This window comes from Apium graveolens, chromosome 6, assembly GCF_009905375.1.
Source record: "Apium graveolens cultivar Ventura chromosome 6, ASM990537v1, whole genome shotgun sequence".
NCBI classification, from domain to species: Eukaryota; Viridiplantae; Streptophyta; class Magnoliopsida; order Apiales; family Apiaceae; genus Apium; species Apium graveolens.
The window spans coordinates 21,256,570-21,283,963 of record NC_133652.1 but is presented as its reverse complement, the minus strand read 5'-3'; the positions used below and the strand labels follow the sequence as shown (position 1 = coordinate 21,283,963).

Sequence of the window (27,394 nt, the reverse complement as noted above, 5' to 3'; positions counted from 1 at the left end):
GTGTGACTCAATAGTTCTAATTTTCATCATATATAATCCTGAGGAAAGTGAGTAAAACTTTTCTAAGATTTTCTTGTTGCTAGGATTAGCGGAAGTTGTAACATCCCACATCGATAAGAATAGGAGTACCTGTGTCCTTTATATACAAGTCAACAACTAATTTGTACCAAATTGCTAGCTTTTTCGGACTGACCCGTGGTGGGTTGTTGGGTTCGGTATACATTCGGTTGTGGGCTTGGGTGTTATAAATGCTATCAGAGCTCTTCCTGGCCGGAAGTGCAGAGGCATTGCCTTGGTTCCGTATGTGTGTTTGTGAGATCGACGAGGACGTCGATCCTATAAGAGGGGGTGTTTGTAACATCCCACATCGATAAGAATAGGAGTATTTGTGTCCTTTGTAGATACAAGTCAACAACTAATTTTTACCAAATTGCTAGCTTTTTCGGACTAACTTGTGGTGGGTTGTTGGGTCCGGTACATATTCAGTTGTGGGCTTGGGTGTTATAAATATTTGTAACACCCCAGTCCCACATCGAGGATATTTGGGACTTATGTTCAGTTTATAAGGTGAAGTACTACTACTATGTGCACCAACAAATCATGATCTTTTGGGGGCATGTGGTGGGCTTGTCGTAATCCAAGTTGGCTGCACTCGGGACAGTATGCTTCGGCTTATTTCGGACTCATAATCGGGACTTGACCCGATTTTCGAAAAAGGCTCGGGATTTAACGCGAGTTGTCACATATGGTATCAGAGCCGACTCTCGAATGCTTGATGCGTCAAGTTGCCGGAGGTGGGGACACGAAGGCTGGTGGTATTATTCCACAACGACAAGGGGTCCGTAGGTGGGGACACGAAGCCAGCCGGTATTATCCCACAATGGCTAGAGAGGTACGATCTTGGTCCTATGGGTTGTCTGTTCGGGCCTGATGAGGACGTCATGAGTTTAAGTGGGGGAGTTTGTAACACCCCAGTCCCACATCGAGGAGATTTGGGACTTATGTTCAGTTTATAATGTGAAGTACTACTACTATGTGCACCAACAAATCATGATCTTTTGGGGGCTTGTGGTGGGCTTGTCGTAACCCAAGTTAGGTGCACTCGGGACAGTATGCTTCGGCTTATTTCGGACTCGTAATCGGGACTTGACCCCGTTTTCGAAAAAGGCTCGGGATTTGACCCGGGTTGTCACATATGGTATCAGAGTCAACTCTCGAATGCTTGATGCGTCAAGTTGCCGGAGGTGGGGACACGAAGGCTGATGGTATTATCCCACAATGACAAGAGGTCCGGAGGTGGGGACACAAAGCCAGCCGGTATTATCCCATAATGGCTAGATATGTACGATCTTGATCCTATGGGCTGTCTGTTCGGGCCTGACGAAGACGTCAGGAGTTTAAGCGGGGGAGTTTGTAGCACCCCAGTCCCACATCGGGGAGATTTGGGACTTATGTTCAGTTTATAAGGTGAAGTACTACTACTATGTGCACCAACAAATCATGATCTTTTGGGGGCCTGTGGTGGACTTGTCGTAACCCAAGTTGGCTGCACTCGGGACAATATGTTTCAGCTTATTTCAGACTCGTAATCGGGACTTGACCCGATTTTCGAAAAAGGCTCGGGATTTGATCCGGGTTGTCACAGAAGTAATAAGAAGATATTCTCTATTAGCCTCATAGGTAGTTTCGATATGAAAATTATTGAGTCAGATATCTTTAAAACTAAGAAGATTTCTAGTAGACTTACTAGAATATAATATATTTGGAATGTGTATGTGGGTACCATTAGGTAGGACGAAACTAACTTCTCCAAAACCTTCGATTATATTAGATACGCCGAAAATTGTTCCGACTTGAGCTTCGGTTTTGGTTATTTGGGTAAAATATTTTCGGTTCTGTAGAATCGTATGAGTTGTACCACAATCAACAATGCATATATCTTCAGAATCCATTCTGTATATAATTAAGAAACATAATTTATTTGATAAGAACATAACACACTACATAGTTCAAACAAAATAAAGCACACAATACACACTACTATAGTAATTATATGAAACTAATCTTCAGCCTCCCATATGGGAGTTTCATTAGGTTCATTCGGACCATTAATACTTATTCCTCCAGTTGTGTTTCTCGAGAATTCATCTATGTTATTATTGGCGAAATTTGTTTCTACCATTTTCTCTTTTGATTTTTAAGAAGATTGGTATAGCTTAACAAGATGATTTGGGGTATGACAATTACGTGTCCAGTGCCCATCCATGCCACACCTATAGCAAATATTTTCAGTTTTTCCTCCTCGTGATGCCTTTCTTTTACTCTGTAATTCAGATTGCCACTTCCGGTGACCAGAGTTTTTATATGGCCGAAAATGCCCCTGGCTCCGACCTCGTCCACGGTACTAACCTTGACCCCGTCCACCTCTATACCCTTTTCCACGTACATTACACTGGAATGACATGTTATTTACTTCAGGTAATGGGGCAGATCCTGTTGGACGGGATTGATGATTCTTAATCACCAATTCACGATTCTGTTCAGCAACGAGGAGAGTTGATCGAAGATCCCCGAACTTAGTAAATTTGTGCTCTCTTTACATCTCTGTTAAGTTGATATTGTTGGGGTGAAAAGTGGATAGTGTTTTATCGATTTTTCTTTTTTCCGTAACTTTCTCGCCACACATAATAAGCCTAGAATTTATTTTGAACAAAGCAGGGCTATATGCTCAAACACTCTTAAAATCCTGAAGTCTTAAATTAGCCCAATCATTTTCAGCTGCAGGTAGATAAACTAGTTTCTGGTGATCGAACCTATCCTTTAGATTTTCCCATAAAATAAAGGGATCCTCGACTTCTAAGTACTCAGATCTTAAATCTTCATGCATGTGGTGTCGGAGAAAAATTATAGAGGTAAAATTTTCTTCAGCCGTGGATTTATTTTATGCCTTTATTGTATCGCTTAATTTCTTTGAACCCAAGTGCAACTTTACATCTTGTACCCATGATAAATAATTATCGCCGAAAATGTCCAAGGCAACGAACGACAAGCTTGTAATATTTGTCATACTAAATCTGAATTAACACGAAAATAATTAAATTTTAATTCATCAATGTCAATATTTCATAAAATCCTAGTTAATCGGGCACGTTAACAAATACGCAATAATCAATATATATATCATTATTATAATTGATATTATAAACAGATCTATATATAAAATGACAAATGGATTTTCACCCGCCACACGGACGTCTGCGTTTGCAGGTTATCTCCGACCAATAATAAAATTAAAGTGGACAATCATGTATAAGTTAGTTAGGGGCAACAAGTTATTATTCGATAAGTATGCAATTTATAAATTAAGGTTCCCACTATACTTCGGTATTACCCAAAATTAAATGGTACCGTAAAATAATTTTAATACGCAGTGCTCCGGCCATATATATTTAAATTTTTTAGTAGAGGGTGTAACCACATCTACTTCGGTCATATATATTTAAATTATATGTAGAGGGTGTAACCACGTCTACTTCGATCATATCTATTTAAATTATATGTAGATGGTGTAATCACGTCTACTCATATATATGTATATTTAAATTAAAATTATACATTCTCAGTTTCGGCAAAGCGTCGTGCTGATAATGTGTTGTAAAATACTAACTATAACAGTATTATATCGAACCTCTGTAAAACTAAATAGAGCAGAAAGCGAGATAAAGAGAGCTGTGTAGGGAGAAAGAATAAGCTGTATTGGTGTATTTTCATTAGTAACAAGTGAGACTATTTATAGCCGATACAAGTAACATGTTTATTAAATGTATTGTGAAATTTCTACTCTTACGAATCTAACCTTATTATTTAATTTTTGACTACATGGCAATCAACTTATAATAACAAGTAGTATCTTTCTTGAATTTTGTTTAATTTCAAAGTTTGATATTTTGTATGATTTTTGTTCTGAATGGGTAAGAAGTGTAATAGCTATGAATGGAATCTTAGTGGGTTGCTGTGAGGATTATAGCGATGTTGCCGATTAGATCGATTGTGAATTCACTTTTGCATACCCAGATGTGTTTGGTGTCCTTGTATTAAAAAAGGATGTGTTTTGTGGGTGTTATAATTTATGAACTCATGTTGCTGCTACTATCTCCGTCCTAACGAATTCTATATATGCATTATTTACATGTGTTTCGAAAATTCTATAAAATATAGTTTCATAATATTTTTTGTAATTTTTTTTTATGAATAATATTTTAAACATAAAATTTTTATTCGGAAAAAAAATATTTTTTTATAAAGTTATGGAACTATATTTTTAACAAGTATTAAAAAACATGCCAAAAATTAATGTATAGAATTGAATGAGACAGATGGAGTATTGAATAAGCAGTACAAGTTCAAAAAAGAACTTCCAGATACGCCTTTATCATACGCGTGTCTCGTGAGCATTTCCAAATACGCCTTTGTCATACCCGTGTCTCGTGAGCATTTGAGTATTTTACTATTTTGATGAAGTGGAGGAAGAAAATAGGCAATCGGGGTAATTTTTCTATTCATTAAGCCTTTTTCCGGATTACCTAGTTTAGTGTTGAGTGTATTTTTTTGTGTATTTTTGTGTTAATATATTAAACCAGACCGAGATTTTATTTGTATGTCACTTTGCTCACATTAACCTATAATTGATATAGAGGTTATTTAATATATTGGTGGGATATAAAAAGGTATAAAGATTATATACGAAAATATTAAATATTACAAAATACAATAAGTAATTAAATAGTTTTGAACCATAAATAAATAAGTTCTGAATACAGTACAATTAATGAAAATGTTCTTGCACAAAGGGCTTAACATAAAACTAGCGAACATGGTTTTTTCAGGGTACTAAAAAGTTTCAAGTAAAATCACATTATTTGTATTTAGCATAGAAACATATATATGTTGTATTATAAAAAAATTGTGTTCTATTAATACCATATTATTTGGAGTTTGCATAGAAAATAATCCTAAAGTTATATTAAATGTCACATTAGAGGCAAAAAATAAATACTTTTAAATTACAAATGCAAATGCATATATTGGTGCAAATATTAAGACTCATAAGGTAATTAAGCCTTATTCTTATTAAAATTAATATTTTACCCATACATTAATATATATATTAATGCCATTTTTATTTAATGCACATGTATTAATTATATCTAATTTAATATACATGTATTAATTAGTCTACTTACTATTATATATAATAATTACTATTTTATTATTTATATTGACATTTTAAGACTTTATATTAAGAGAAAAGTTACCCTGTATTATATTTTTAATGGCAAAGTTGTAGTTTTTTTAATTAATTATGTGATTATAATAATACTCTCATGTATTTAAATTAAAAAATATTTTGTACTTATCTAAGTTACATGTGTATGTAGTTAATAGCATCAATCTCTTATATTAATTATATTTATTTTATTATAATTTTATCACCAATTGATTACATAATGTTTAGAATCATAATTTTGAGTGGATATATTCAATATACGGATTATATTCAAGAAGAAGAAATCATTGTTAATGTTATCGGACTTGAGCATGAAAAATATAAAATATTTTTTTATATTAACGGTGCTGGGAATTATTATAAGAATAACATTCGACTAAACATACGCAATAGAGATATATTGAAATTTTTGTAAATGTCAAATTAATTATAACAATGATCATTACTTGCACAGTGAAGTTATAAAACACATAATAGCTTGTCCATTAAAATACTTATATCTTATTTGATTCTCATTTTTTATATTCAATTAATATATTTACAGTATTAATAAAAATAAATTTATATCAAAATTAATGTAATAAATATCAAAATTTTATAAATAAATGAATATAATTAAACAAAGGGGGTTATTTATCACAATACATTACTGTGTCAAGACAAATGATCATATATCAAATTTATCACTAACTCAAATTTTGTTTTTGAAAAATCATTAATTCATTATTGTAAATATGCATATACATCATATATTTAAGGAATTTAATAATTATCCTAGAATATGTCCGTACCTACACGAGTTAAATAGCTCACTTTTATGCAATAAAAAAAATATTATCTTAATCCCTTATTAAATACTTACCGGGTACCTTTAAATTTTAATCTTCGAGATCGGTAATTTTTATTATTTATTAAAAGAGGCTCGTCGTGTTGGGATCTAGAAATATATTAACTTGATAAAATCATTTGTTTATTGAATGTTTATTTATTTACATTCTACCGCCGTTATTTTTTAAAAACTGCAAAATGCTGCGTTATGGAGGGAACAAAATACCCGCCTTAACTAACCGACCAACAAATTTGAAAACCCTACTCGCTTACTTCCATTTCAACAAAAATCTCACTCTAATTCAACCTCTACATGCCCAAATCATCACTACTGGCCTTCAATCCTCGTCGCTTTTTGCTTCGAAACTCGCAAATGCGTATATCGAACTGGGTTTTCTCCCAATTGCCTACAAGGTGTTTGATCAAATCACCCAGAAGAATCTTTACTCTTGGAACACTATTCTTTCAGGATACTCTAAAAAGAATCAATCATGTGATGTTTTGAGGATTTATAAGATGATGAGGAGCGATATCGATGAGATTGATAGTTATAGTTTGGTGTTTGTGATTAAAGCTTGTACTGAGTTGTTGTGTTTACGAGATGGAGAAGCGGTTCATGGGTTGGTTGTTAAGTCGGGGTTCGAGAGTGATCAGTTTGTCGTGCCTAGGCTTATTAATTTGTATATTGACATGGGGTGTTTGGATAATGCGGAGAAGGTTTTTGATGTTTGCTGTGAGAAAAATTTGGTGGTTTGGGGTTGTTTGATGAAAGGGTGTCTTAGGTTTTGTAAGGAGTTTAGAGTTTTTGAGTTGTTTCGTCGGATGAGAATGTCGGGTTTGAAAGTGGATCCGTCTTTGTTAGAAATGGTTGTTCAGGCATGTGGAAATGTGTTGGCCGGTAAAGAAGCGAAGTCGTGTCATGGTTACCTTGTTAAGAATAAGTTTTCGGGTTCTATCGTTAGCTTGCTAACATCAATTGTAGATACATATATGAAATGTGGGTTTTATGATTTAGGTGTAAAATTATTTGACCAAATACCTGAGAAGGATGTAGTTTCTTGGACTGCTATGGTTGCTGGATTTGCGAAATTAGGTAAAGGTGTAGAGGCTCTTAGCTTGTTTAGACAGATGCTCCTAGAGGCTGTGGCTCCAAATTCAGTCACATTTTCTAGTCTTATTCTTGCTTGCTCACAGATGGGGTCGTTGAAACTAGGAAAGAGTGTTTATTGTTACATGTTAAGAAATGCGATTGAGTTAGATATGGTGAACTATACCTCTTTTGTCGACATGTATGCTAAATGTGGTTCTATATTGATGGCTAGCAGAGTTTTTAATATTATGCCACATAAAACTGTTTATAGTTGGACTGCAATGATCAATGGGTTTGGAGCACATGGTATGTACTCTGAAGCAATTAATCTGTTTGACAAAATGAGATATCAGAACCAGCAACCAAACTCTGTTACTTTTGTTTCAGTTCTTTCAGCTTGTAGTCACTCGGGAAAGGTTGAAGAAGGATGGAAATATTTCAATATAATGAGTAGAGAATATGGAATAGTTGCAAAAGAGGAACACTTTGCTTGCATGGTGGATCTGTTAGGTAGGGCAGGGAGGATCTGCGAGGCTCTATCTTTGATAGATAAAATGCCTATGGACCCTGGAGCTTCTACATGGGGAGCTCTGTTAAGTGCATGTAAAATATATAAATCAGTCGAATTAGCTGAATACGTAGCTAAGAAACTCTTGCCATTAGAGACCGACAAGTCTTCTGTTTATGTTTCACTTTTTAATATATATGCTGAAGCTGAAATGTGGGATAAGGTGAAAAAGTTAAGGTTGAGATTTGGTAAGAAGGGACTCCATAAGACTGTGGGTTTTAGCTCAATTGAAGTTGATGAGAAGTTATATGTATTTACTTCTAAAACTAGGCAGGCATCTTTGTTTACAGAATTAGGGAGTGTTTGGATATCTGTGACCGAGCAAATGAGGAATTTTGGTCGTGTTCATGATATGAGTTTTGCCCTTAATGATGCAGAATACAATGTGAAGCAATAAATTTTGTTTGCTCACTGTAGCAATTCATTATCTTCTCTTCTCAATTTCTGAAAAGAAGTGGCCATCAAGAACCCATTTTTTGTTATTGATAAATTATTGTTGGACTGAAAGGAAGCTGCCTTGACATGCTTCATTTTTTCCAGGTATTATCTTATGGATGATCTGATCATGCAACTATATCGAATTAATCAGCGTGTTGGTTAGGTTGTTCTTATGTTATTCAAGGCAAGAACAAATAGATTTAGGACGTTCTGGTTGGGGAAATAAGGGGCCTCGGAATCAAAATTTAAACGATGAAATTAAAATAGGCGAAAACAAGTCTTCCACCACTGCAGACAGTATATATTTGAAGGTGATTACATTAGTATTATGTATACCTCTAGTTAAAAGATGATGTTTATGATGAATAGATTATGGAAACTTATGCTGCTGTTAAATACAAGCAAACTGTAGAATTTGATATAAAACTGACATGGATTACATATTAATATTTGTAGTTGTTAACTCACAGTCCTACAGCACAAAAGTTACATTAATTTATGAGAGAAAGCTTAAAACATAATTATATCTTCCAAAAATAAATAAATTATTTCAAGTGAGCTTATTTAATTCTACTATCATATCTGTAACGAAATGTATGTTTTAAGTTATTGTGTCTTCATTCTTATTTTTTTATTACTCGTCTTTCTATTTTTATCTTAATACTCCATGAAGCATTGCTTCGTTAGCCTTTCCCCGTTGCAGACATGAGATATCTACCCATGACTTCCTTTCTGGTGTTTAAACCCCCAGACTAGTTAAAACGCCCAGACAAACCAAATACACCATCACATTCTTTTTATTCCGAGAAAAACTGAATCTGCCCAGGAAAAGGTATTACAACCTTTCCGCTATATACTCTTTGAGACAGTTGTCTAAAACTTCCGCACTTTTGAAAAAGCATGTAAATGAAAGAAATATAGGGTATTTGTGGGGAGATTGCATGTATTTTATCGCCAATAGGTCTCCTTTTTAAAAAATTTAGGAGTTTGGGCAATTGATTGTGGTTGTTATTTCCTGTTGGTTTTCAATTTGGGATTTAACAGAAAAAGAAGAGGTAGAATTTTCAGTTAGAGAAATTTTAATGTGAAAGAAAAAAATAGACCGAGAATCTGAACCCTACCCTGTTACAGAAATTAATTATATTCTTACAGAACTTTCCTTTATTAACTGCCTGCTAATCTATAAGTGTTATATGGGTTGTTTAGTTTCTTCTTATAAATGTTTATCTGATTTGCTTCATAAATTTGATTTTGTTCAAGTTGTTCCTCTATGTCCTTCGCAAAGCCTTGTGATCCCTATTATCTCCAGAATTGTTATCAGTTATCACCATATGGTTGGTGGCTTAACTAAACCTTATGAAAGGTATGGTAAATGCTAAGAAAAAAAATATTTATTAGAAACCAAGGGGACGATCTGAGTAAGTATTCGTTTGGACTTCGGCTTTCCTACCTATCTTTCTGACCAGAAATTTTCTTCAGTTGGTTTGTTTGGTTTTTCTTCTAGTGGTTTTCTACTTTTACATGAGAGGATTTGTTTTTGCATAGTTCCTATGTATTGGTATCATGGTATGTGTTATTTTGATTTGGCCGATGGTTTCGACATTAAATCTAAATTTTCTATAATCTATATTACACGGCTTGTTTGTTGTTCTGTTATTCATTTTCGGACATAAGCAAGTGCATTGTGTACACATGTGTCAAACTATCTAGCTCAATTTCGGTGGACCTGCTTTACAGCAATTCTATTAAGCAAAATTATCCAGATTGACAATAATTTCATGTTAAAAAGAATCTTTTTGCAAAAGCTAATTTTTAAGGGTTGTTCATTTTCCCGTTATACAATTCCGGACATAAGCAAGTGCACTGTTCGGCGATTCCTATGAACTTGCCTCTGGAGCAATTCCTCTGAGCAATTTTATCTGGCCTCCTTTGTCAGTCTTGTTTCCACTGCCTTTAGTGTCTCTGTTGGCAACTGGAAGGCTTCTTGTTGTACCTTGGAGATTCTTCACGTAACCCGGGCTTCTTTAGTACTGGCTGCAAGGTTGCAGGAGCCATCAACTGTACAGTGGACCTCAAATCTTTAGTATATTAAAAGATCATGAACCCTTGCGGTATAAATTCTTTTTGTAGAAAATATTGTTTCTTTTAAATGTGGTTTCTTTATGGAAGCAAGTAGTATGTATATTTTTACTTTGTAAATGATAATTCTTACTCTAATTTAGTTTAACATGTGAAACTTTGATAGTTTGATGTCTAGATGTCCTAAAACCTTGACAAACATGCCATACTCTTTCATTTCTATTTGTGCATTGTCTGCGTATGGTTGTTCGTATGCATTCTTCAAAGAACCAATGTCTAAACTGGCATTTCTTTTAAGATATTTGGACCGTAAAGTAGGGGTAAGACCTCCTTGGCACCCCATTTGATTGCTGAAGTGCATGTACTTTGTTTTTGATAAATTTGCTTTTCGTAAAAGCTCATCTATATAACATGAACTTTGTGCGAGGGTTCTTATTTGTGTTTATACTATATTATTTATAATGGTTCTTCCATTGTTCTACATGCAGATATAGGAAGCTATGCCATGCTTGTTGGTACTGAGCATGCCTTCTTGTCCAACATATTCAACATGACTTGGACTCTTAAAGTGGAGGTAAAAAACAAACTAACTCAATTATCAAGTTACTAGCCATTTTAGCCAGCATGGTTGAGTAAAACCAAAATTCGGCTGGACAAATTTAGCTAGTTCATATCTGTTGGCTCTGCCAATTAGCAAGCCCTCAAATTTCTCCAAGATAGAAGGGGTATATCGTATCATAATGTGTTAGTATTTAGGATAAATATAAAATAAACATAATAGTATTATCTGTTCAAATTATTTTAGCGATGGGTAAGAATGATATATACATGAAAGAGGCTCTAATGAAAGTAACTGTTTCATTGTCAATTGTCAAGGGTGATGGAGCCTTTTATAGCCTCCGATGTACTTTATTTGTCGCTGGACTTTCCACCCGAGACCTCTCTCGGAAGGTTATCACAATTTTTATGGAGAATGTATATATGATCAGATACTTATGCACCAAATAAAGTTCTAAAAAAATTCATAGAGTGTAATGTTAGGGGGTATATTCTGGATTAGTTTCTCAAGTGCTTCACTTATAAGCTAATTTTTCTTTATTGTTGTGCGCTCCAAATACAAACAATATTCTACATATTAAATATTACAGTATATTTAATACAGATATAGATTAATATAAGATCAAACTCTTTAATCAAAGAGGAACAATATAACTAATTGTAAACGGGAATTTAAATACATATACGTGATGTGAATGTGTATATGAAGTATAAGATCTAAGTTAGGAAATTTCAGGCAATATAATCAAATATTTATCCTTTCGGATAAAACTTTTGAACTTAAATCTAAGCTACCGGTTGTTACAACGTCTGAACCAGCGTCTGTATATATAAAGTTATAAACACGCGTTTTTATATTCGAGCTACATCCCACTATACCAGTATGTAGCTGTTGATACTAAAAGAGGGAGCGGAGAAAAAGAGAATGCTGTAGATACACTGAAGTCTTTTATATTCAAGTTAGCTCTTCGATTTCGCAGCTCTTAGCTAAAGTCAATCTTGTTTTTGTATTGGAACTTTCTTTTTTTCTGAAAGGTTGTGTTAGTGTATTGGTATTTGATATGTTAGGTGAAACATTTTGAATAGGGAATGCTGGTGTCACAACTCCACTTATTAAACAAGACTTTTTATGAACTTTCTTTGACTTTTGCATACCTATCTTAAGTTTTACTCCCAACTAAATAAATACTGTACAAATCCTTATTTACTTATTTAAAACAGATTACTTAAATAAAAACAAGGCCGAAAGAGGGTTAAGTGCTTTTTGATTAGCAACTTCAAAGTATAAGTCGAAGACTAATCCTTTCTTATCACTTTTAATTATTCTAAATTATCTTACGGGCGTGACACCCACTGATAATTAGCCTACTTCAAAAATAGAAGTAGTAATTTAGTTGTATAAGCAATTGTTATTAGTTCTTTAAGTTTTGCCAATCAAGAATATAATACTGCTAGTAACACAAAAGGAGATGTACTAATCACAAGTCAAAGAACTTTAATGTAATCTTTAGTTTAACAAAAATTCACAAAGCAACAAACTGCAGAGGCAGCAGTTCCCAGGTACGGCGTTCGGCGGAGAACTATTTTATAAAAAGCACCAGACCAAACAAACTCCAAATTATTGAGATAACACAGTTAGTAAGGTTCCATTTTATATATGTGTTGTTGAATTGTAGATTAAGAAAGGTGGTTCATATATAAACATAATAATAGAGTAAAAAGTAAAGAAAGGCTGGTCTAAGTTCTAAAGAGATTATAAAATAGCATTAGTAGTATTATCTTCCATAAGCCATTAAGAAATGTCTCCTTAGAACCCTGCATTATATTTCTCTATGTTCCCTCATGGTAACCCCTTATAATCTCCCCACTCTGTCCCTAGACACCTGCCCACTTTGCACAATATACATTCATCACCATATTCTAGTTTGCCCGTGCGTCTTCATATTTTTCTTTTCTCTTTAATCATTATGGCAACTGCTACAGGGACTAGTTCTCCTTGTGGTGCATGCAAGTTTTTAAGGAGGAAATGTGCTACTGACTGTATTTTTGCTCCTTACTTTTGTTCTGATCAGGGCCCTGCTAGATTTGCTGCAATTCATAAAGTGTTTGGTGCTAGTAATGTTTCTAAATTGTTGTTGCATATTCCGGTGGCGGATCGGTGTGAAGCTGTTGTTACCATTGCTTATGAAGCTCAAGCAAGGATTCGAGATCCTGTTTACGGATGCGTCGCCCATATTTTTGCGTTGCAACAACAGGTTTATAGTTTATGCTTTTCTTTTCCAAACGTTTAATAAAGACTAGCTACCACAATGTTTGAATCATCTACCAAGTTGTTAGTAAGTGTATAGACTTTAGAAAGATACTAGGGTGTCTTCGGACTACAAACACACTTGTACTTCCGAGATCTTACTTGGCATATGGGGTATGTTTGGTTTGGTTTTAAATATCACAGATTTCTTCACAGTCCCGGTCATCAGGAAAATACAACATGATAAAAGTTTCTGGCAAGGAAACCTGTATATAAGTTCTTGAAATGAAACCTGAAAGAGTTTTAAGGTAGTGTTAATTACATATCAGGATGTAGATGAATTGTTAAATAATTGTTTGATTCATATTATGTGATACGCATGTAGGTGGTATACTTGCAAGCCCAACTGATGCAAGTGAAGTCTCAAATGGCACAAAGTCTCATTGATTCAAGAAATGCAGAACTTCAATGGTCTGGAAATATGTGCATGGGTGGTAATGGAATGCAGACAACCTTGCCTCCGGCGTATAACAATAACAGCAGTCACAATATAGCTAAGAATGAATATATCAACTCCGTGTCACCTCAAAGCTCACTGGAGTCAGCTGATTACGGGAATGAAGGAATGAGCATGCAAGAAATACAAAGCAAAGATGATCAATTGATGTTATTTATTCAGAATGCTATGCAGAGGCCTCCAGATAGTTTCTCACAAGCTGAATATGGCGACCTTCAATCACTAGCTCATAGAATGATGAGAAATTAACTGGCTATACTTTACTTCTTACGAACTAATGTCATGATATATGATCCATGTATGTTAATTTCCTAATGGTAGTAGATAGAGACTTTGCAGGGAGCTTCGTTTATTAGTCAGCTGCTTGCAAGTCTTGCTGCTGTGACCTGAGACCCTAAAATGGGCATTTTTTCTTGATATCACGCAATATGAAAAATTTATATTTAATCAAACTTAACAACTCTTCTTCGTATCAGAACACTGTGATTATTTTTTTTACCAAGTGAAACATCTCAGACATGAGGCCTACGCAGTCTTTGATAAAATATGGTTTTGCAGTGTACTAGATTAAATGTGTTTTTCTCAGTGCTAACTGAAAGTTGATACCTCTGAAATAACCATCAACTGGAACGATTAGAAATTAAATTAGAAATAACTCTGCGGCAACACTAGTTGAGTTCAGAACGAGATTTGGGAGAAGATCGACCTTCTTGGGTTCATGCATGTTAAATGGCAATCAAAATCAAATCATCTCGAACTATAAGTTAGCCCCTATATCACGGCACTCCATATAAAGATGAAGGAACTGTATGGCAGCAAGGCCAAGGTCAATTTGTTGCAAGTTAGAAGCCAGGATCCGTCATAGAAAACATGCATCGTCTTTTATTCTTATGTGCTTTTAACAAAACTTGGTACCTCTTGCAAGATAATTTACATCGCCTCCCGCTTTCCTAGACCATTGTAGTTCTTAGTTTAAATTTAAATTACTAAAGGTTTAGCACCATTACTGTTTTTATGTATATAAATTATTAAAATGTCACCTTGTGCTAAGAAAACTTAAATGAATCATATAGATTGCAATTCAGATAATTCATTAATAGAAACAGATACCTTTGAGCATAACACCATCACGAAAGATTCAAAGCAACCCGACAAATTTGATCAACAATATCATAAACACTGACTAAGCACACATTATCAGTAGCAAAAGTCTACAAGTATGTTTCTTGTCCAAACCCATTCTTTTAATATATTTCAAAGCTATCTAACTTCCCCTCTCGTGGACCAGCTTACAATCATACAAAACGAAAGAAAGAAGGGAACTCTTTGATACAAGCACTACTGGACAACTTTATACAAGTGTGTATAAAACAGTGCAGCGCAATAGAAACAACCAGCTGAAGAATAAAAATGCAATCACTGAATCACAGATATACTCATTTTTTACCTGATTGTGAACACACTGACAAGCCTGGGTAAACTGTATATAAAACAATTCTAGCTGCTGATTAAAAATATAGAGTATAGACTACATGCCGTTAAAAGAGAAGGGAAGACCCCAGGGTACTAAACTAACAAATAACACCAACCAGAATCCCAAGGCCTAAACAATCAACCATTTTCACAGGATAAAGTCTGGCAAATACTTAGCTTGACTTTCAACTTCCTTCTCATTTTCTTTCTTGCCAATTCTTAGTAGATGGGTACCAAATTACTATCAGAATTACACTACCTTTCACTTCCATTCAAAGCATTTTCAGTTTTTGAAAACTTTAGAAATATAGAAGAACGACCTGTAGTTGTAACACATAATCAACCACATGTATGCTAAAATACTATCTTTACAACAAAACGAAGAAAATGACCTAGTAGACAATGCCCATGCAGAACTTCTTATTTCTGCGATTAGTGATGACTGATGCACGTCACTGAGGGTTGCCTGTCAACCCACCTCCCGAGATGCTTCTGCAAATTATAAGGACTTGTTATCGGACTAGTTCCAAGATAATCCCTATCATATAAGATAAATGTGCTACGTCTTAAGCGGGTTAATTAATCAGGTGTGACATATAAGCTTATCTTCTTATTGCTTTTTGTTGATATCAATATTTGCAACTCACCTTCCCTCACACGAAACCTTATTCTCACGTATTAACCAACTCAGACAACTTAAATTTGTTCAGTGTAACGCATATAAGTTATACATATTGAAATTTTAGGATGGGCCACGAAGTGCCCTCAGCTCCATGTGGCTTAGCCCCTGCCCCACTCAATTTATAAGTTATAACAGTGTCTACATCTACAAGTGGCCTACAAATTTAAAGCTTTTAGTTCTGCTACATACGTGATTTGACTTAAATTTTAATTTATTTTTTGAAAAATGTGTTTTTGGGTTGCATAAATTAATTTTTCCATTTATTTATTAGTATGTGAACCTAGTGCTAATTTGGCATGGTGACAGGTCTTTGTATACCTCATGCTGCAGATGAAGTGCACAAACAAATGAATATAAACTACACCATCACTCCACAAAAAAAAAATCTTCATTTTATAATTTCCGCTAAATTTGAGATCAAAAGAGAGTAGTAAAGATACGTCAACACGAATATAATCTGTATAACTAAACTATATACAGACAAGCATATTTGTCTTTTTCTCTCTTTTCTTGGATATTGGAAATGCAAGTTTTAGTTTAGCAAGTTGTTCAGAAAGTCCATACTAGGTCTAAAGAATATCGAAAAGTTTTCGTGAGAGAGGTTAATGGAATGATGCACTTTAATTGGTGAATGCCTTAACCTGGTGGGAATAACTTTGAACTACAGAAATGGTGACAATGAGATGTATTTATGTATATGTAAGCATGATACAACCATGTCAACGTGCCAAATAGACTTCCGTTAGACAATTAACTGGATTAGAATAGAATTTCAACTTGTTCCAACAAATTAAGTATAATGTATGGGATACAAGTTCCATAAGATAATCATTAGCTAACCTCCTAAACCAACATAGAGTACAGAATTCAATGGATAGGATAAACACGGATCTTTAGTAAAAGCAGACTTCAAACACGTCAAAGAGTCAGAGAAACGCATTTGCATTTCCATTAATTGGTCCTAATATGAAAGTGTAAGGTAGACTCTAAATTATGTCACTCTAAATCAACTATATCTCAGTACCCAGTGGTACTGAGGCGAAACAATATTCATAAAGCTCAAGCAGTTTCACCCCAAGATCTAAATGCAGAAAAAAAAGGTACAGCATGTTCCAATATCAATTTATTCTAAGCAGGCTGAGTTGGAAGTTAGTAATTTGCTCAATTGGAGCTAGTAGTCCTAGATCTAGAGAATAGCATATATATATAAAAATTAGACTGCAAAGTGGACAAACAATGAATTGCACAAACAACAAATTGCAACCGTATAACTAACAGCTTTCTTGTGTTGGTAACCAAGAACAGCAGGGAAATGGTTCCAGTTTGCATCATTATTAAGCTTCTTTAGACGTGTATATAAGCGCACTTTTTAAGAGTACCAAACAACATACCTTCCCGGTAGTAGCTGTGAATTACTCACAGGGACTTTGACATTTCCTAATTTGTTGGCCCTACTCTCATGTTCTTTATCGACACGCATGGATGCCACCTCCTTTTCCTTGGCAGCCACCTCCCTTCTCATCTTTTTTCCCTCAACCTCCATTGCCTTTGTTAAGGTATCAACCTTCTTTCCTAACATCTGGGAATAAAATTAATGATTTCCAAAAAAATAAAAAATATTAGCACATAATAATGTCAGAGGAAGGAAGGTCAACCTCAATTGCATCATTCTTGTCTTTGAGATTTTGATCCTTCTCGTGACTAGCTTTCCTCAAAGTCACAACCTCTTTTTGTAGCAAATCATACAACACAACAGGCACAGTTTCCTCTTTTTCAGCTGCTGTGAAATCAGTGGGTTTATCATTAACATTTGTTTTCCAGGAACTATCGTGTGTCTCAGTGTTCCTAGTTTCCTCACAGTGTTGGCCATGGTTAAAACTAGGACCTGAGCCATTTAAAAGGGATTTATCCTCATCCAATGAGCGTGTACCACCATCAAACGACTTCGAAGTACCCTTTGCATGCCTCAGCATTGTGCTAGTGCCAGATGATCTCAACTGAAATGATGGTGACCTTCGAGGTAAGAATCCATTTGAGGACAATTTAGAGATGTTATCAGCTCCTCCAAATGACTGCCGACGTGACAAACCATTGCTTGTGCTTCTTCCATCTGGTATGTTCCGACTGCTAGTGTTTGGCGATCTCAGAGTCTCTTCTAGTACTTTTAGACGCAGTTGATATTTGTCCTGAAGTCGTGAAAGTAATTAGAATTAGATTGCAAGGAATAATATAATTAGTAATTTTGATATGATTTCAGAACTAACAGCAAGTTATTACTTTCAACTGAGCTTCAGATCTTGCAGCTCGTTCGGATATAGTAAGCTTGTCTCGTAACTGTTGCATTTCTCCCTGTAAAACGTTGTTTCCAATATTAGTTACAATTTACAAGTGGGAGAAACAACAAGGGCAGGTTCCACAGGAGATAGAATTAAATATAGTTTTAAAATTGAAGTTAAGACTGACATAAGTAATCATACCTGCATGAATCTTCTTTCTTCTAGCCATTGTTTTACCGGCATAACTTTGTCATTGGCATCTTTCCATTCATTAGCTACCACTACTGCTACCCTGTTTGCTGTTACTTTTGCACGTGCCAGCTCCCTGTCTAGAGTTTTTCTTTCTTCCTGTATATTAAAATGATTATATTTGCATTGACGGTCATTTATTAATATACGAACGAACATTCAGAAATTAAAATAATTGGTAAACTTTTGTATTATTTTATTACATTCATCTCTTGAACTTTTCTTTGGTATTCCCTGACAGCATTTGCAGCAGCACCTCCTGCAAGTACATCTTCTTCTAGCTCGCGAACAGTTTGAGTGAACTTTTCAACTTCAGCAACTTTTTGGCGAAGCATTCTGTCCAAGATTTTATTTTCTTCCTATTAGTCAAGCAAAAAAGATTTTTTAATTTTGATTCATAGACCAGCACAGATCACAATAACTTAATTTTAGAGGATTGACAACCACGATACCTGGCAAATTTCTATCTGCTTCATTAATTCTTGGTTCTTATTTTGCAGATCGTCCACCATAGAAGCCTTTGCTAGAGCAACTTGAACAGTTCTTTCCGCCTCCAGCAAAGCGGCCTCTTTTGATTTAGTGAGGCGATCCAAAGCTCTGTTGTCGTCCTGGAGATTTACAATCTGGAAAAGCAAGAGTATAAGCGATTCGCATATTTGCATAAGAATACACTGCATTAAAAGTATTTGGCCTGGGGAACAATGTGAAATTCGAGGACAAGAGAAGTATACCTCCTGACGAGCAAGCTTAAGCTCAGCCTCCAACGGTGCAAGGATGGCTTCAATAGGAGGCATATCATCATCCTTTTGAGCAGCATGAACCCTTCGAAGAGTGGCTTCTGCTGCAAACTGAGCGGCCATTGAGGCCTTCTTTTCATCGTTGATTTTCTTAATTTCAAGATTCTGTCACAAAAGAATTATGTTATTAATATTATCGGACGAATGAAGATATGCATTTTAATGGTACGTGAGTTTCAATCAATACTTTGCTTTCGAGAACAGATTCCGTCAACTTGAGCTTTTCGTCCACTTTTTCCAATTCTTCGCTTAGCTAAGATGCAAGAAAAATATTCAAAAAATAATAAGCTTTCTTCTTGTATCAAGAAAGAAAAAGCTCTAGAATAAAATTTAAATCGGTCAAAGGATAACATAGAAATAGAAATTGCTAAAGTTGTTAGGATATAACTGCTGACTGAATTATATCAAAAAAAAACCATACAAACATGATGGAAAAGACAAAACCTATAGAAGGGTGCAATTTCAATATAACAGACAGCTGTAGCATAGAGACATGAATTATAACTTAAAACTAAAATCGAAATTAAATGATAAAACAGCTTAACACGCGTTTTAGCAGTAGATTATTAATGTATTATTTAATTTAATTAATACGTTATTTTCTCTTTTTATGTTTGGTTGTGTGTTTTAACTGATAATGCATTTATTAAAAAAAATATTCAAGATTTGTTCAATTAATGGAGGATAATTGCATTAAAGTCATAATATTATGACGAAATAATGACCAAAATACCTCATTTTTGGGTTTCAACTACCCAGAATACCTAAAGACCCTGAACAGTGCCCAAAATACCCGTTGTACACGCATGATGGACATGCTTATTCCTATTTTTAATATTTAAACAGAACAAGCGTGCTGGACGAACAAGCGTGCTGGACATGCGTGCTCCATTTTAGTTTTTGAGGGTATACGCATTCTACGAATGCGAATGCACTACAATACAAAAACGATTATGCAATTATGTAATGCGTATTCTTTGTAAAAAAATTAAAAAACAAATGCGCATCTCCTAGATGCGTATTCCGTGGATATATTAGGTGGAACACCATGCATTTAGGCATTTTGAACAATTAAGCCCCAAAAGTGGTTATTTTGGTACGACATCCTGCTATGACACCCATGAGTAGTCAACAAATCGTGATAAACCAAATTATTTAAGAATCCTGAAAAAAAAAATCATTTAAGAAAGAAAAGCCGAGCAAACAACTAGTCACACAACATATTGTAAATTACTAAAAAAATAATTCTAATTATTGCTCCTTTGTAATTATTTTAGTATAAATAGACGTGTTAGGCTCATTGTTACACTTCTTTACTTCTGATCTTCCTTGAAACTTTTGATATAATATAAGTTCATGTTCATTTTCAGAATGAGTTCTTATATTACTTTTATCATAAAAGTACTCGGAAAGAGTAATCCATTTAAAATCGGATATATCAAAATACTAAATTTTAATTTTAATATGTATGTAAATTTTAATATTTTATAATTGATATACGACATTATTAAAGTTATTGCAGAGAATCAGCCCATCATTCAAACCACTGCTACAATCAAATCATCATAATTCTGATCTATTTTGAATTTAAATATAGCTACAGATCAGGAACTGTTTTGATTATGTAATCATATAGATTTATTATTGTTGTAAATCTCTCCTCTAATTATGCAAATACTCAGCTATATAATGTACAACATATACAACAAATAAGACAAGGAAAAACAATTTCTATATGGTATCAGCCTAGGTCTAAGACTAAGATCCTTCACTCTTCCTTTCTTCTTTTCTATCTTCATCTTTTAACTATATCTCATGGCTCCTCTTTCTGCTTCTTTTCCCTCTCAAAACACAGCTCAATTCACTAAACTCACTGAAACCAATTACTTGATATGGTTGAGACAAATTAAGCCTTACCTTCATGGTGCAAAATTATGGGGATATGTTGATGGCGACATAATTAGTTATAATATTAGTAAATCTTTTACTATTATCTCAATAATTTCTTTTTGTCAGGACTATTATCTCAACATTTAAAATGCTTAAAAATTATCTTTTTTATTAGAAACTAGTATTCACTTCAAGGCCTTCTTTTAGACCTTTACTCTCTTTTTTTAATATTTTATTCTAATCCAATTTTTTTTCGATTAATCTAATTTTTACCCCAGTTTGACCTGACAAGTACAAAACCGGGTTATGACCTGGTAGGATAAAACCAGATACATGCTAGGACCAAGTCTAAGTACTTCAAAACTTGAAATAGAACTTATCGCCAAAGAAACACATATCAATCTTCATTTTAATCTAATATATATCAATTCATAATTTCTTAATTTGAACATCTTGAGAGCTAAATCCTATCCTGTTAAAATCGGTGTGGTTCCTACTAAGTAACTTTTGCTAATTATTTAAATTAATTATTTATCTCTGAGGTGAGGATCAACCTGCCAGAGAATTTATAATAGAAAAGAAAAAATGTAGAAGAAACGTAATGTTATTTTGGCTGATGGCCCTTAATATCACAATTTAGGGGGAAAAGGCCCAAAATCTCACACGTGGTAAAATATGGCCTTTTTTATCACTCAAAATCACTTTTTTTAAATGCGTTTTAAAAAAACGCAATTGCAATTTGCGTTTTTATTAATTTTAAAATACATATTTTTATTTAAAAAATAATTATAATTTTTTTTTGAAAAACGCATATAAATCATGCGTTTATGGCATAAACGTCACTGTTTTATGCGTTATGACTTGTTAAACGCTTATTCAAAATGCATTAATCATAAAAAATCAAAGGCCCATCTCTCAGGCCCAATAAGGAAAACAACAGATTTTGTAAAAAAGTGTTAACGCATTCTTTTCTTGCGTTTCTAAGTGATAGTAAAGGCCATTTTGTTGGATTATGATATTTTAGACCATTTTCTCCCAAATTGGGGGTAATGCACTTAATATCTTATATAAAATCAAAGGAACTAAGATCTAAATTTTGAAGAGAGAAGATAGAATTTACAACGGCTAGTATGGTAGAATCCTGATTACAAATTGTAGATAGTAACATGAGCCGACAATAAATACAAAATAGAAACAAACATTAAACTAATGTTCTAAATATTTCGTGTTTCCATATAGTGTTGCACTTCGATTCATCGACATTAAACGCGTAAATGACATTGCCTTGCAAAGGCTAAATTTAGCTTCTAACATAGAACTACGTACTTGGCAATTATCTTTAACAAGGGTTGGCATTGTTCGAGGACTCCCTAGTATAGAGTTTTGTGGAGAACAATTATATAAGCATATATAATACGCATATTTATTTTATTTTTCATTATATGTAATTATAAATTTCAATTACTAAATCAAAAACTGAAGTTGCACAATTTTTTCCTTTAAAAATTTACTGGAAATTAATGAAATAGTTCAAAGTGATTATCCAAAATTATTCTATAGTAAAATCAAATTTGAAATCTTTTTTCACTCTCAGTTTCAAGTGTTAAACATTTTATAATATATAAATATAATTATTATTCTACGTTGGAATCAAATTTTATATTACAATTTTTGATAAAATTCTATAATAAAATCAATGATTATGTGCAGAACTTCGTAATATTGGCCATTCTATGCATTAGAAAACAAAAAAAAAACAGAAACACGCACCTCTTCTACTGCTTTTTCACGAAGGCGCTCCGACAATTTTAGCGCCTTTATCTCAGCTTGAGCTTCACTTAACTCTCTGTCCTTATCTGCGTGCGCGCACACACACAAAAACGACACCGTAACAAACAATACTAATGAAATTATTCAAGCCACAAAACAACATACCGTAAAACCTCTCTAAATGATTAAAAAAATCGTATTAATTTATCGATAACAAGAGATAAACATGACTCGCTCACCTCGAACTTCATTCTCTAACCGATTAAGTTCGATTTTAACCGGATCCGAGCCGTGCATCAAATTAAAAAACTCATCAGCATCTAAACTCGGTGGCCTCATCGGCGCTCGCCTCCTCGTAGCACTCCTTCCTTCTCTGAACGACGTAGACGCCGTCAACGGCACATTTTCGTTAATATGACCGGAATAAAATTCCGGCGTAACCGACAGTGAAGCTTCGTCGCCGGAAAGATCAGTCATATTGGATCTGACTCAAGCTCTCTATTCAATTACGTAACACAATATAAACAAGTTAAAATGACGCTATGCAAATAGAGATTAGGTTTACGTATGTATGATGAGTTGGGAGGTTTGTAAATGGTGAGCTTGTGTGCTGGTGGTGCTGTACAGACTGTTAATTTAAGTATGCATCGTGATTCTGAGATTTTGTCTACACTTTAGGGAGTATTTATAGTAAAATAGTGTGCCAGTAAGATTTGTTTCGGAAGAGCGTGTAAATAAATAAATAACATAAATATTCTTTTTGTTTAGACTCGTTTTGTGACTGTGGTGGTGGAGGCTTTGCCATTTTCTTTTGATGCAATTCGAGCTGATGTATTACAGGTATAATTGTAAAAATCGGTAATGGGTACTAATCGGTTTGAGTATCGATTAGGGATTAATCGGAGGGATTAATCTGAACAAAAATCGGATATATTTAAATATTTTAATAATATTTAATATATTTATCTTATTTATTATGAAATATATAATTCAAAATTAATTTATAAATATTAATAGAATTTTAAAAAATAGATCGGCCAAATATTTTTTAAGGATTAATCGGGGATTAATCGGAGATTTTTTTAAAAATCAGGGATTTTTAGAACAATGATTACAGGTCGTTTTGACTACTCCCTCTGTCTCATTAGATTCTATACATAACTTTTTGGCTGACTTTTCAATACTCGTTTAAAGTATTTCATAATATATTTTTAAATTATTTTTTTAAAATTAAAGTTTTATGTATAAATTTTTATTCAAAAAAAATTGAAAAAAATATTATGAAATTATATTTTATAGAAGTATCGAAATACGTGCAAACAGTGCATGTATATATCCCAATGGAACGGAGGGAGTAACACTTTTGTGTCTTGTTTCTATACATATATTTCATTTTAAATCCTGATTTTGATCGAATCATTTGTTTGATAATTAGTAAGAATATGAAATTTGTTCAAATCCAAAATAATTATAGAACAACTTTAATTTTTCCCAAAAATTTTATGACAAAAAAAAACTTCTCGAGAAATTTTTTCTCGAGAATTCTAGAGATTTTTTTTAGGAAAAACTTTTCCCTAAAAAATATTTTGAAAAATTTTACCGAGAATTTTTCCCAAGAAACGTTTTCCGATATTTTTTTATCGTGGTAAACCGGCAGCCGCTATCCTTTGGATGCGTACTGGGTAAAGCCCACGGGTTCACGCAGTAACCTGCAAATCACGTGAACCAAAATTAAACTGCACTTAAGCGACAGACTCCTATAATCATAAATTCTCCTCTCCTCTCGTAGAATTAGAATATTTGACCAAGAGGATAATTATCCCCTGTTTAACCAACTTTTGCGGGCTCCGATAATTTTTTCACGGGAAATTTTTCTCGTGATTTTTTTCCTGAGAAACTTTGCTCGTGAAATTTTTTCACAGAAATTTTTTCCTAATAACTTTTTCTCATAATTTTTTTCGAGAGAAATTTTTCTATGTAATTTTTTCCAAAGAATTTTATCTCGAAAATTTTTCCCGATAAATTTTTCTTGGGAATTTTTTTTTCAGGAATTTTTTTCCAAGATTTTTTTCTCATCAATTTTTTCCCAAATATTTTTTCTCGAAATTTTTTTCCCGTTAATTTTTTCTCGCAAAAAATTTCCCGAGAAACATTTTTCGAGAATTTTTTCCTCAGGTATTTTTCTAAGGAATTTTCCCAAAAAAAAAACTTTTTCGGGAAATTTTTCTGAGAAACTTTTCTCGGAATATTTCCCCCCCTAATTTTTCTCAAAATTTTTTTCCGGGAGAAATAACTATCGAGAATTTTTTCTAGAGAGACTTTTCCCGATGACTTTTTCTCGAAAAAATTTTCCCCAAGAAACAATTCTTGGGACTTTTTTCTCGGAAATGTTTTTCGATAAACATTTCTTTGGAATTTTATTTCCAATATTTTTTTCTCGGTAACGTTTCTCAAGAATTTTTTTCTTTGAGAAATTTTACCCTAAAAAATATTTACCAAAAACATTTTTCGTGAAAACCTTTTCCACATGAAATTATTTATCGCAAGAATTTCCTAGAACGGAAAATTTCCAGGAAAATGTTTCTTAGGAACTTTTTTACCAATAAGTTTTCAAAAAAAAAAATTCTCAGCAATTTATCGTGATATATATATATATATTTAAAATTAATATTTCAATTCTCCGTCATAAATATTAAAAAATATATATTTTAAATATTAGAATAATGCTAAAAATAAAGTTTTGATATTCAATTTCTTAAGTTTCCAAACAAAAAATTGAAACTGAAATTCTATATTTCAAATTAAAGAATTGAAATTTCGAATTTAAAATGAAATTAATATTTTCAAATACTATCTTTGATATTTTTTAATTTTGGAGGGCATAAAAAAAGCTTATGTAACAGTGTAAATTTTGTAAAAAGAAGAATAGGAAATGTGTAAGAAAATTAGGATTTGTGGAAAATGATCAACACTAGTGTAAACGGCTGGTGTTCTGAAAGTTAATCACTGATTAATCATATTTCGGTAGGAAAATAAATTGGTTAATCGAAAATTGGGTCAAATATTATTTTTTTCAAAATTGGTTCTGAAAAATTGTATTAATTGGTTAAAAATAGGGTTAATCGGTTAAAAATCGGCCTCATTGGTAAAGAGAAATTAAAAATTAAAAAAGTAACAATTTCCAAAATATTAAAAAAATATATTATTTTCGTATACATAATAACTATTTTAAATAATTAGATAATCAACTTTCTTAATTTTTCATCTCAAATTAACCTCAATTCATGATCTTAAAAATTATATTTACTTTGAAAATATTACATATTTTAAAAATTATTTGCATATATACATAACAATTGTATATGTATAATCATAATAAATAAAATTAAATATATTAATATTTATATAATATATATATATGTGTGTGTGTGTGTGACGGGCCCAAAATGTCACTATTTCAATAAAAAAATGTTCAAAATGACACTTTTGAAAATTGTGACCCAAAATATCATTCCATAACGGACTATCGTGTAGCATTTTGAAACTAAGACAAGATGTTAGGTATGAATGCAACACAGAGGGGGGTGAATGTGTTTTGACTTAAATGTTTGATTTTGATCGACCTTGGCTTTAGCAGTTGGTTATTATCAATGATTTAATAGAATAGATGTTAAACATAAATAACTGTGCGAATATGTAAAATAAAGATATTCAAAACTCACTTAATTTTGTATTAAAAATCGAGCAGTGTTTTGCTACGAAATTTCTAAGTTCTTGTTTTAGAACTTAGCTTCTTTCTTGAGAGAGAGCACACAATTTTCTATCTCGATTGTTATCTTTTTTTAACTAGAGGACCAGTGTTAACTTTATAACTCAGTCAACTACTGGTTTACACAGTATGTAATAAATATGCTATTAGCTTTTCTAAACTGTCATTTGTCATTTCTATTTATAGAAAAACAAATCTTCCATTTCTGGCTTAGCATATCTTTAGCATCCCGTGTTTACTTTAATCGCCTCTGTCAGTTAATCTTTGTCATTGATCTTGCGCATCTCTCAAGCTGCTTTTTGTAGACTTGTCAATCCAGCTGTGTGAATTGTTTGTTGATTTGCAACTTTGAATATTAAACTGTTCTGCAATTCTGTACTTAGAGAAATTTCTTCACTTCGAGATCTTCAATTGAGCTGTAGAGAACTCGACATCTCGATAGGCATGTTGACTTGTTTTTATCTTTGAAACTTCATTATTGACTTGACTTATCGACAACTCTGAGTTCTCTAGTGAATTTTGGTTTATCGATAACTCAGAGTTCTCTAATGGACTTTGGCTTATCGATAACTCAGAGTTCTCTAATGAATGTATACTTGTCGATATCTCTGAGTTCTCGAATGGGTATCTGACTTATCGATTTCTCCAATAGCATTTTCTGAGTTCTCGATAGACAATTCTTGAGTTCTCGATAGGTCCTTCTGAGTTCTCGATAGGTCTTTCTGAGTTCTCGAATGACTTCTCTATAACACTAATTCTGTGATTTGTAGAGATCTTGACTTAGAATGTTTTTCACCAAACATATTTATTCAACTCCAAGCTTTTTCATAATTCTTCTGAGGCATGACCTTCTTGATCTTCTTCCAGATAGAATT

The 27,394-nt window shown here is 33.3% G+C and overlaps 3 protein-coding genes across 3 annotated transcripts; 2 read left to right on the top strand and 1 right to left on the bottom strand.

The window, feature by feature from the left end:
• Nucleotides 1-6,313: 6,313 nt before the first annotated feature.
• On the top strand, nucleotides 6,314-13,486 carry LOC141666419 (pentatricopeptide repeat-containing protein At1g06140, mitochondrial). The gene is made up of 3 exons (XM_074472414.1): nucleotides 6,314-8,522; nucleotides 10,779-10,864; nucleotides 12,921-13,486. The coding sequence occupies exon 1, from the start codon at nucleotides 6,314-6,316 to the stop codon at nucleotides 8,168-8,170; it is 1,857 nt and encodes a 618-aa protein (XP_074328515.1). The 3' UTR covers nucleotides 8,171-8,522; nucleotides 10,779-10,864; nucleotides 12,921-13,486.
• Nucleotides 12,410-14,846, top strand: LOC141666420 (LOB domain-containing protein 16-like). Its single transcript, XM_074472415.1, has 2 exons — nucleotides 12,410-13,103; nucleotides 13,482-14,846. Exons 1-2 carry the CDS (start codon nucleotides 12,816-12,818, stop codon nucleotides 13,860-13,862), a joined length of 669 nt encoding a protein of 222 aa, XP_074328516.1. The 5' UTR covers nucleotides 12,410-12,815; the 3' UTR covers nucleotides 13,863-14,846.
• A 187-nt stretch (nucleotides 14,847-15,033) lies between these two features.
• LOC141666418 (microtubule-associated protein 70-2-like) lies at nucleotides 15,034-23,419 on the bottom strand. Its single transcript, XM_074472413.1, has 11 exons — nucleotides 22,990-23,419; nucleotides 22,751-22,836; nucleotides 19,278-19,343; nucleotides 19,025-19,195; nucleotides 18,746-18,916; nucleotides 18,497-18,652; nucleotides 18,246-18,392; nucleotides 18,046-18,117; nucleotides 17,424-17,954; nucleotides 17,160-17,347; nucleotides 15,034-15,578 (listed from the first exon to the last, which is right to left on the bottom strand). The coding sequence occupies exons 1-11, from the start codon at nucleotides 23,225-23,227 to the stop codon at nucleotides 15,539-15,541; spliced, it is 1,866 nt and encodes a 621-aa protein (XP_074328514.1). The 5' UTR covers nucleotides 23,228-23,419; the 3' UTR covers nucleotides 15,034-15,538.
• Nucleotides 23,420-27,394: the final 3,975 nt, after the last annotated feature.

Coding starts and splice junctions, on each gene's coding strand:
- LOC141666420 (XM_074472415.1), top strand. CDS start 12,816: ATGGCAACTGCTACAGGGACTAGTTCTCCTTGTGGTGCATGCAAGTTT. Junction 13,104..13,481: donor TTTTTGCGTTGCAACAACAG/GTTTATAGTTTA, acceptor ATACGCATGTAG/GTGGTATACTTGCAAGCCCA.
- LOC141666418 (XM_074472413.1), bottom strand. CDS start 23,227: ATGACTGATCTTTCCGGCGACGAAGCTTCACTGTCGGTTACGCCGGAA. Junction 18,393..18,496: donor GAAAAGTTCAAGAGATGAAT/GTAATAAAATAA, acceptor TTTAATATACAG/GAAGAAAGAAAAACTCTAGA. Junction 15,579..17,159: donor TCACAGCTACTACCGGGAAG/GTATGTTGTTTG, acceptor TATAATTTGCAG/AAGCATCTCGGGAGGTGGGT.
- LOC141666419 (XM_074472414.1), top strand. CDS start 6,314: ATGCTGCGTTATGGAGGGAACAAAATACCCGCCTTAACTAACCGACCA.